This window comes from Cherax quadricarinatus, chromosome 13, assembly GCF_038502225.1.
Source record: "Cherax quadricarinatus isolate ZL_2023a chromosome 13, ASM3850222v1, whole genome shotgun sequence".
NCBI lineage: Eukaryota > Metazoa > Arthropoda > Malacostraca > Decapoda > Parastacidae > Cherax > Cherax quadricarinatus.
In genome coordinates, this window is record NC_091304.1 from 18863154 (window position 1) to 18875418 (window position 12265).

General features: G+C 39.2%; 1 protein-coding gene across 10 annotated transcripts in view; it reads left to right on the forward strand.

Moving 5' to 3' along the window:
* Positions 1-12265, forward strand: part of LOC128688508 (utrophin) — a gene marked incomplete at its 5' end in the record, with an annotated part of 1206544 nt that overhangs the window by 980284 nt on the left and 213995 nt on the right. For 3 of the 10 annotated variants that reach the window (XM_070084566.1, XM_070084565.1, XM_070084564.1), the window contains 1 exon segment: positions 5168-5306. In XM_070084566.1, coding sequence (XP_069940667.1) covers positions 5168-5191 — 24 coding nt within the window. 10 annotated transcript variants of the gene reach the window in all.

Here is a 12265-nt window from a genome sequence, read left to right on the forward strand (position 1 = left end):
TATATATATATATATATATATATATATATATACCTGGAGTTTACCTGGAGAGAGTTTCGGGGGTCAACGCCCCCGCGGCCCGGTCTGTGACCAGGCCTCCTGGTGGATCAGCGCCTGATCAACCAGGCTGTTGCTGCTGGCTGCACGCAAACCAACGTACGAGCCACAGCCCGGCTGATCAGGAACTGACTTTAGGTGCTTGTCCAGTGCCAGCTTGAAGACTGCCAGGGGTCTGTTGGTAATCCCCCTTATGTGTGCTGGGAGGCAGTTGAACAGTCTCGGGCCCCTGACACTTATTGTATGGTCTCTTAACGTGCTAGTGACACCCCTGCTTTTCATTGGGGGGATGGTGCATCGTCTGCCAAGTCTTTTGCTTTCGTAGTGAGTGATTTTCGTGTGCAAGTTCGGTACTAGTCCCTCTAGGATTTTCCAGGTGTATATAATCATGTCTCTCTCCCTCCTGCGTTCCAGGGAATACAGGTTTAGAAACCTCAAGCACTCCCAGTAATTGAGGTGTTTTATCTACGTTATGCGCGCCGTGAAAGTTCTCTGTACATTTTCTAGGTCGGCAATTTCACCTGCCTTGAAAGGTGCTGTTAGAATGCAGCAATATTCCAGCCTAGATAGAACAAGTGACCTGAAGAGTGTCATCATGGGCTTGGCCTCCCTAGTTTTGAAGGTTCTCATTATCCATCCTGTCATTTTTCTAGCAGATGCTAGAAATAAATATATATATATATATAAATATATATATATATATATATATATATATATATATATATATATATATATATATATATGTGTGTGTGTGTGTATATATATATATATTTGTGTATATATATATATATATATATATATATATATATATATATATATATATATATATATATATATATATATATATATATATGTGTGTGTGTGTGTGTTTGTGTGTGTGTGTGTGTGTATATATATATATATATATATATGTATATATTTATATATATATATATATATATATATATATATATATATATATATATATATATATATATATATATATATATATATATATGTGTGTGTGTATATATATATATATATATATATATATATATATATATATATATGTGTGTGTGTGTGTGTGTGTGTGTGTGTGTGTGTGTGTGTGTGTGTGTGTGTGTGTGTGTGTGTGTGTGTGTGTGTGTGTGTGTGTGTGTGCGTGCGTTGTGCTTAATAGGTAAAACTGGTCAGTTAGGAAGAACTCATTTCAAGTCCTAAAATTTTCTCTTATACGTTTAAAGATTTTTTTTTCATTTATATTAATGTAAAAATTAATATTTTTTTGTACCAAAAGGACCTTAGAAAACTTACCTAACCTTATTATAACCAAGTGCAATTTAATTTAGCGTAATCCAATTAAATATACGTATTTTAAATAAGTTTACATTAATTTAATAATAAACAAACACAATGAAATATATTTTTTTCGCTAGGTTCAGAATGATTTTTGCGAAATTATTGCACACAAATTTTTGCTTGCCTTATTCGGTAAGAAGAACGTTGCTGTTTAAGTCGAAATTGCAAGTTTTACCTTTATATATAAACATGACGGTCGTTTCCCACCGAGACAGGGTGACCTAAAAAGAAAGAAAAACCCAAAAAGAACGAAAAAACTTTCATCATTCAACACTTTCACCATCACTCATACATATTCACTGTCTTTGCAGAGGCGCTCAGATACGACAGTTTAGACGTCCCTTCAAACTGCCAGTATCCCAAACCCCTCCTTTAAAGTACAAGCATTGTACTTTCCATTTCCAGGACTCTAGGTCCGGCTAGCCGGTTTCCCTGAATCCCTTCATAAAATATTACCCTGCTCACACTCCAGCAGCTCGTCAGGTCCCAAAAACCATTTGTCTCATGCTCGCTTGATGGAAGTCCAAGCCCCTCGCCCACAAAACCTCCTTTATCCCCTCCAACCTATTTGGGGATAACCCCTACCCTGCCTACTTTCCCCAACATATTTATATGCTCTCCAAGTCATTCTTTGTTCCATTTTCTCTAAATGAACAAACCACCTCGACAGCCCATCTTCAGCCCTCTGACTAATACTTTTAGTAACTCCACACCACCTAATTTCCACACTACGAATTCTCTGCATAATATTTACACCACACATTGCCCTTAGACACGACATCTCCACTGCCTCCAGCCTCCTCCTCGCTGCAACATTTACAACCCATGCTTCACACCCACATATGAGTGTTGGTACCAATATACTCTCGTTCTTTGTCTCCACATATACCTCAATGCACCACTCACGTTTTTTCTTTCATTAGATCTCTGGTTTACTCATCCTTCATAAACCCATCTGCTGACAAGTCAACTCCCAAATATCTGAAAATATTCACTTCTTCCATACTCCCTCCATTGTGGTATCCAATTTCTCTTTAAATCGTTTGATGCCCTCATCACCTTACTCTTATCTATATTCACTTTCAACTATTTACCTTTACACACCCTCCCAAACTTGTTCACTAACCTTTGCAACTTTTCTTTAGAATCCCCCAAAAGCACTGTATTATCAGCAAAAAGTAACTGTCCACTCCCATTTTGTGTTTGATTTCCCATAATTTAATCCCACTCCTCTCCCCAATACCCTAGCATTTACTTCTTTTACAATGCCATCTATAATTATATTAAACAACAATGGCGACATTACACATACCTCTTCTCTACACACCCTAACTTGGGCCTCACTATCCTCATAAAAATTCTTTATAGCATTTAGTAACTTGCTACCTATTCCATACACTTCCAACATCTGCCACATTGCTTCCCTATCCACATTATCATATGCCTTTTCTAAATCCATAAAGGCAATGAAAACTTCCCTACCTTTATCTAAATATTGTTCACATATGTGTTTCAGTGTAAACACCTAATCAGCACATCCCCTACCTATTCTAAAGCCTTCTTGCTCAACTGCACTCCTCTCTCTTTCCTTCTTTCCTAATTGTTTCAGTAATAACCCTACCATACACTTCGCCTGGTATACTCGGTAAACTTATTCCTCTGTAATTTTTACAATCTCTTTTGTCCCCTTTCCCTTTGTATAAACGAATTATACACGCTCTCTGCCAATCCCTAGGTACCTTCCCCTCGTTCATACATTTATTAATCAAAAATACCAACCACTCCAACACTATATCTCCCCCTGCTTTTAACATTTCTGTCATGATCCCATCAGTTCCAGCTGCTTTACCCCCTTTCATTCTACGTAATGCCTCACGCACCTCCCCCACACTCACATCTGCTCTTCTTCACTCCTAAAAGTTGTTATACTTCCCTGGCCACTACATGAAATTACCGCCTCCCTTTCTTCATCGACGTTAAAAAGTTCCTCAAAATATTCCGTCCATCTAACCAATACCTCCATCACCTCATTTACTAACTTCCCTCCCTAGGCTTTCTTAGCTTCTTTATTTCACTCCATTTTTTTTTCTTTTTCTCAGAAAAATTTCTTAACAGTGCCTCTCCCACTCTGTCATTTGCTCTCCCTTTGCACTCTTACCACTCTCTTCACCTTTCTTTTACTCTCCATATACTCTGCCTTTCTTATATCACTTCTGCTTTGTAAAAACCTTTCATAAGCTACTTTTTTCTATTTTATCGCACCCTTTACTTCATTCCACCAGTCACTCTTCTTTCCTCCTGCACCCACCCTCCTATAGCCACAAACTTCTGCCGCACATTTTAGTACTGCATTTTTAAAACTATCCCATTTCTCTTCACCCTCCCACCACTATCCAAACTTGCACTAGCCCACCTTTCTGTCAATAGTTGCTTCTATCTCACCCTAACTTCCTCCTCCCTTAGTTTATAAACTTTAACCTCTCTCTTATTTACTGTTGCATTTTCCTTTTGTCCCATCTACCTCTTACTCTAACTGTAGCTACAACTAGGTAATGATCCAATATATCTGTCACCCCTCTATAAACATGTACATCCTGAAGCCTTCCTCTCAACCTTTTATCCATCAATACATAATTTAACAAACTACTGTCATTACAGGCTTATTGTATACTTATTTATCTTTTTTTTTCATAAAATATGTATTACTTATTACCAAACTTCTTTCTAGAAACACAAAGTTCAGTTAAAGGCTTCACATTTTCATTTACCACTGGTACCCCAGATTTACCTACCCTCTACAACATTTTACCCACTTCAGCATTGAAATCCCCAACTACAAATACTTTCTCATTTGGTTCAAAACTCCCCACGCACTCACTCGACATTTCCCAAAATCCCTCTGCTCTACACTTCTCTCTTCTCCAAGTGCATCAACGCTTACTGTAACCCACTTTTCACATCCAACCCTTATTTTACTCCAAAAATCCTTGAATTTAGACAATTCCTTCTTTTCCTGCCATAATTTATCCTTCAGCATCATTGCTACTTTTTCCTTAGTTCTAACTCTATTAGAAACCCCGGACCTAATCCCTTTTATTTCTCCCCATTGAAACTCTCCTACTCCCTTCAGCTTTGTTTCACTTAGAGCCAGGACATCCAGCTTCTTTTCATTCATAGCATCATCAATCATCTCTTATCATTCGCACTAAAACCACGCACATTCAAACATCCCACTTTGACGGTTTTCTTCCTTCTTTTTAATAGGCTATACTGGAAAAGGAGTTTCTAGCCTATTGCTCCCGGCATTTTAGTTGACTTTTACAACACTCATGGCTTACGGAGGAAAGATTCTTATTCCACTTTTCCATGGATGTGAAAGGAAAAGTAATAAAATGAATAACTATTAAGATAAAATCAAAGCAAACTCAGATGAGTGTGTATACATAAATGTGTAGTTTGACCTAAGTGTAAGTTGAAGTAGAAAGACGTACCTGAAATCTTGCCTGTTCATGAAACAGAAAAAAGACACCAATCCTACCATCATGTAAAACAATTACAGGCTTCCGTTTTACACTCACTTGGCAGTACGGTAGTACCTCCGTGGGTGGTTGCTGTCTACCAACCAAGCAAGCGTTTGTGTATTTTTATGTAATAGCAGAGGAAGGCATATACTTTTTGATATCGTATTTCATACGGGCTAACTCTGATTTTATACTTATTTAATGCATTACTTTTTGAAGGCCCTATAATATTTTGGTTAATCCTTTTACAGGTGAGTGTTCTGCCACGTACATGACACGAACGTGAGTACATACTTTTCCGTTCATTCTATATGACTGGGTACTTAGTGACTGTCTTGACAGATGGTGCAGGGGGTGGTAAAGGTAGGTAAACGTTATGGATTAGTTGCAAATGCTGCAGGCAGACAAGCAAGGAGGCATGTAGGTAACTTAAAAAACAGATAGAAAAGGAGACCAAAAGATAGGCAAGAAATCAGGGATGTTGATAGGCAGGTAATCAGGAAAACAGTCAGGCACACATGTAGCAAGAAAGTAGAAAGTCGGGTGCATAAATATCAAACGGCACGCAGGATCTCAAACACGCGGGCAATCACTTAAACAGATAGGCAGGCACTAAAACTACAAGCAGGTACTCAAACATGCAGGCAAGCAGGCACAACAGGAGCAAACACGTACTCAAACATTCATGCAGGTACTCAAAACAGAAAGGCATTAAACAGACAGGCAGGCACTCATACAGGTAGGAAGGCACTTGAACATACAGGAAGGCACTCAAACTGGTAGTAATGTAGGTAGACAAGGAAGCTGGCAAGCAGGAACGTGGACCATTACTTTCTATTGGCCACCCACAATATCCCAAACACCCAGTGTGCCATAATGTCCACACAACCACTTTAAAAATGTTCTCGTGGAGAGTATGGTTTTAAAGGGGGAAGGGGACGGGTTGGAGAAGTAGCAGAGGAGGAGGAGACTGATGCTCTAGGCATCATTAGTGATACGAAATAAAAAGTATACAATACCGACAAGTTGATGAATAAAACATTTGCAACATTTAGGTACCTTTATTGAGCGTTGTTTCGTCCATCAAAAAGCCTCTTGTGGACGAAACGTCTCTCCTTATAGTTATCCAGTGTGCTGCATATGTTCCTTATTCCTCATTAGTATTGAGAGTATTAAGAGTAAAGAGGGTGTAGGTTCCTTCTAGGTGACTAAGTGTCTGGTGAAGGTGATTGATGCACTTCTACACCATTCTTGTTTGTTAACCGACTTTAAAATTAACGCAAGTTGATGCTAACATATATACGAAGCATCATGGCTTTGCTCTCAAGGTTCCTATTTCGACGACAGAACCAGATTATTTACAAAAAAAGGTAAAAAATTATTTTCCCAAAGTTTGTGGTGGTGGTTGAAAGGAACAGTCAGGCTGCTGGTGGCTGGGCGATAACACTTCCACGACCACACCAAGTGTTAAGACTCAAAGAGTCTTTAACATATATATATATATATATATATATATATATATATATATATATATATATATATATATATATATATATATATATATATATATATATATATATATATATTTTATTTATTTATTTCAGGACACTGTAAGTCTTTAACACTTGGTGTAGTCATGGAAGTGCACCAGTCACCTTCACCAGACACTGGGCTGGGCTGCATGAAGACATTCCCATATCTTAACCCTGATCCACAATGGCATATAAGCTGTGAAATGTGGGTGACAGTGACGGGTGACTTGTGGTAATGGTGAGTTACTGGTGAATGAAATATGCTCTGCATGGATGGTGGAAAATGAAACTATATGTATGATTTCGAAAATCGATGGTAGTGCGTATTTGTAATGGAGAGAGAGAGGGAGGGGGGAGGAGGGATTGTGACAGAACAGGGATGAAGAGTGGAAAGAAGGAGAGCGGCTGGAAGGGATGGGGAGAAAGAGGTGACAAAAATGTAAGAAGGTAGACAAAGACAGGTGAATAATTCATAGTACGTACAAGAGTAGTGAGGGAGGGACACAAGGTATACTAGTGATGGCTCACCAACTCTCAAGTGTTGAGGTAGGCAGTGCAGTCTCTCTCTCTCTCTCTCTCTCTCTCTCTCTCTCTCTCTCTCTCTCTCTCTCTCTCTCTCTCTCTCTCTCTCTCTCTCTCTCTCTCTCTCTCTCTCACACACACACACACACACACACACACACACACACACACACACACACACACACACACATGGATCAGGGAATACTTGTCAGGAAGACAGCAGCGAGTCATGGTACGTGGCGAGGTGTCAGAGTGCGCACCTGTGACCAGCGGGGTCCCGCAGGGGTCAGTCCTAGGACCAGTGCTGTTTCTGGTATTTGTGAACGACATGACGGAAGGAATAGACTCTGAGGTGTCCCTGTTTGCAGATGACGTGAAGTTGATGAGAAGAATACACTCGATCGAAGACCAGGCAGAACTACAAAGGGATCTGGACAGGCTGCAGACCTGGTCCAGCAATTGGCTCCTGGAGTTCAATCCCACCAAGTGCAAAGTCATGAAGATTGGGGAAGGGCAAAGAAGGCCGCAGACGGAGTACAGTCTAGGGGGTCAGAGACTACAAACCTCACTCAAGGAAAAAGATCTTGGGGTGAGTATAACACCAGGCACATCTCCTGAAGCGCACATCAACCAAATAACTGCTGCAGCATATGGGCGCCTAGCAAACCTCAGAACAGCATTCCGACATCTTAATAAGGAATCGTTCAGGACCCTGTACACCGTATACGTTAGGCCCATATTGGAGTATGCGGCACCAGTTTGGAACCCACACCTAGCCAAGCACGTAAAGAAACTAGAGAAAGTGCAAAGGTTTGCAACAAGACTAGTCCCAGAGCTAAGAGGTATGTCCTACGAGGAGAGGTTAAGGGAAATCAACCTGACGACACTGGAGGACAGGAGAGATAGGGGGGACATGATAACGACATACAAAATACTGAGAGGAATTGACAAGGTGGACAAAGACAGGATGTTCCAGAGATTGGACACAGTAACAAGGGGACACAGTTGGAAGCTGAAGACACAGATGAATCACAGGGATGTTAGGAAGTATTTCTTCAGCCACAGAGTAGTCAGTAAGTGGAATAGTTTGGGAAGCGATGTAGTGGAGGCAGGATCCATACATAGCTTTAAGCAGAGGTATGATAAAGCTCACGGCTCAGGGAGAGTGACCTAGTAGCGATCAGTGAAGAGGCGGGGCCAGGAGCTCGGACTCGACCCCCGCAACCTCAACTAGGTGAGTACAACTAGGTGAGTACACACACACACACACACACACACAGTTATCAGGTGAGAGAGGCAGAAGGAAGGAGATTCATGGTATTGTCTCACAAACACGAAATTAAATAGCACTAAGACGCAGAATCTAGCTGAAAGAAAATAAGAAAAGGTAAAGAATAATATAATGAAAGATAAAGAGGGTGGAGAAAGTTTAGGATTAGGAATGATATAAAAAAGTAGATGTAAATATGAAGGGAAATGAGATATGCAGCAAGGAGGATCCATTGAACCGGGATCTGGAATGATGCATGGAACAAGGATCCGGAATGATGCATGGAACAAGGATCCGGAATGATGCATGGAACAAGGATCCGGAATGATGCATGGAACAAGGATCCGGAATGATGCATGGAACAAGGATCCGGAATGATGCATGGAACAAGGATCCGGAATGATGCATGGAACAAGGATCCGGAATGATGCATGGAACAAGGATCCGGAATGATGCATGGAACAAGGATCAGGAATGATGCATGGAACAAGGATCAGGAATGATGCATGGAACAAGGATCCGGAATGATGCATGGAACAAGGATCAGGAATGATGCATGGAACAAGGATCTGGAATGATGCATGGAATAGGGATCAGGAATGATGCATGGAATAGGGATAAGGAATGATGCATGGAATAAGGATCCATAATGATGCATGGAATAGGGATCAGGAATGTTGCATGGAACAGGGATTAGGAATGATCCATGGAATATGGATCAGGAATGATGCATGGATTAAGGATCCGGAATGATGCATGGAACAAGGATCAGGAATGATGCATGGAACATGGATCAGGAATGATGAATGGAACAGGGATCAGGAATGATGCATGGAATAGGGATCAGGAATGATGCATGAAACAGGGAACAGGAATGATGCATGGAACAAGGATCTGGACTGATGCACGAAACAGGGGTTCAGGAATGATGCATGGAACAAGGATCTGGAATGATGCATTGAACAGGGATCCAGAATAATGCTTGGAACAGGGATATGGAATGATGCGTGGAACAGGGATCCAGAATGATGCATGGAATAGGGATCTGAAATGATGCATGGAACAGGGATCTGGAAGGATGCATGGAATAGGGATCTGGAATGATGCGTGGAACAGGATGTGGAATGATACATGGAACAGATTTGGAATGATGCGCGGAACAGGGATCTAGAATGATGCATGGAATAGGGATCTGGAATGATGCATGGAACAGGGATCTGGAAGGATGCATGGAACAGAGATCTGGAATGATGCATGGAACAGAGATCTGGAATGATACATGGAACAGGAATCCAGAATGGTGCATGGAAGTGAGAAAATGAGTAATAAATGAAAGGCATGGAAAAGATAACCGGAAGGATGTGTGGAGAAATGGAAGAGACTACGAGGAACGACGAAATGATGAAAAATTCAAAGATTTTTTTTCGAATTGACATAAAATACGAACAAGATATCAGGGAAAGGATATGGCAGGTACACAAGGCGAAGGTAAAGTGAACAGCAAGAAGCGATAAAAGCGTGTTACATTGTAAAATGAAAAATGAAATGTGCGAACTGAAGTTAAAAGGAGTTGAGGAAATAAAACAGAGTAATGCAGAGGGATAAAGAGACAATAATAGTATATATATGCATATGTGTATATATATATATATATATATATATATATATATATATATATATATATATATATATATATATATATATATATATATATATATATATATATATAGGGAGGTACCACCTCTAGAACTGTCCTGGAGACCCTCATCCTAAGAGAAAAGAATAAACTTGCTTCAGAGAAAACTCAAGGTTCTCCCTGAAGCTGAGAATTTTCTCCTACCACCCCCTATATATATATATATATATATATATATATATATATATATATATATATATATATATATATATATATATATATATATATATATATATATATATACATGAAAATAGAGACACTTATGCAGCATATAGGAATCTTTATTCAGGAAACGTTTCGCCACACAGTGGCTTCTTCAGTCCAATACAAAGCTGAAGGTATAAGGAGAGAAGGAGTTTGAGGTAATCAGTCCCTCAGCCTGGAGTCGATGTGTTCAGTCCATCAATCTAGTAGAATGTATAGCATAGGGCCGTAGACGTGGCTTATATACTGTAGTCAGGTGAGGCGAAGCAGGAGGAGGCGGGGTCATAGTGGTACCATCCACTAGTCGAAGTAGGTCTTCGTCCAAAGGATGGACAAGTGTTGAAGAATTCTTTGTAACAAGATCCCATGATGCTACAGTGTCAACTTGTCGGTTTTTCAAACCATTCATCTCAACTGTCAGACACTATAGCATCATGGGATCTTGTTACAAAGAATTCTTCAACACTTGTCCAACCTTTGGACGAAGACCTACTTCGACTAGTGGATGGTACCACTATGACCCCGCCTCCTCCTGCTTCGCCTCACCTGACTACAGTATATAAGCCATGTCTACGGCCCTATGCTATACATTCTACAAGATGATGGATTGAACACATGGACTCCAGGCTGAGGGAATGATTACCTCAAACTCCTTCTCTCCTTATACCTTCAGCTTTGTATTGGACTGAAGAAACCACTGTGTGGCGAAACGTTTCCTGAATAAAGATTCCCATATGTTGCATAAGTGTCTCAATTTTCATGTATGTACACACACACACACACACACACACACACACACACACACACACACACACAAACACACACACACACACACACACACACACACATATATATATATATATATATATATATATATATATATATATATATATATATATATATATATATGCAAAACGACCACTGTAAAAATAGTAATTCCAAGTGCTTTCGTGACTTCTCATATTATCAAGGAACTATAAAAAACAAAACATCAACAGGAAGGCATATAAAGGGGGCAAGACTACACCTCACAGTCACGTCACCGCAACAAGACTACACCTCAGTCACGTCACTACAACAAGACTACACCTCACAGTCACGTCACCACATTTAGACTACATTTGGAAATAAATGGTATGAAATACAGACACAATGTCACAAACAGATCTGTTTGTGAATTGACAAAGCTCACGGTGTGGGCGAAACGTTATCAATAAAGGATCACATTATACTGCTTCTGTGTTTATTCTTCCATGACTACCTCACTGTCGCCTAACAACACCCGACTCTGTGAAACACATTTGATTCTCTACCCAAGCATTAAGATCTTTTACTTGTCCAATGTATCATTAAATTCTTCCCAAATTTTATTAATTATAAATGAATCCAATTTATATAATCCCAAATAAATGTTCATATTATTTTCAAAACTGCTTTTTATGAAACATGATTTTATTATATTTCTGTCGACCATGAATTTGCTTGATACAACTTTCTCATCATTTTGAAAATTGGATGGTTAAAATCTCTCGCATGAATCAATAGAGCAATAGAATCTTGTCCAGTTCTAATGCTATATTTTTGTTGTTTTAATCTTAGTAAGACTTTTTACCAATTTAACAATAATAAACTTTATCGCATATCTTACAAGGAATCAGGCAGCATTTTGGGGGGAATTTTTTATCAGAAGCTTTTTTACTGTATCAAGGTTTTTAAATGCAACTTTGATAGCAAAAGTCTTAAGAAGAGAAGGCATATCAGCCAAATTTTTATGGTAAGGGAGAACCAACATATTTTTAGTTGAATAAGGTTGGTTGTCACTTTTTGGATTGTATAAAGTATTTCTAGCTATTTAAAAAAAAATATATCAATTACGTTTCTTGGGTATTTTAGATCATTAGCTATTTCATAAAATTCCCCCCAAAATGCTGACGGATGTGTCTATAAGATTCCTTGTTAGGTATGCGATAAAGTTGATTACGATCAAACTGGTAAAAGTCTCGAACCAAGATTAAAACAACATAAATATAGCATTTGAATTGGACACGATTTAATGCTCTATTTATTCATGTGAGATATTTTAACCATCCAATTGATTTTCAAAAACTTGAGAAAGTTGTATCAA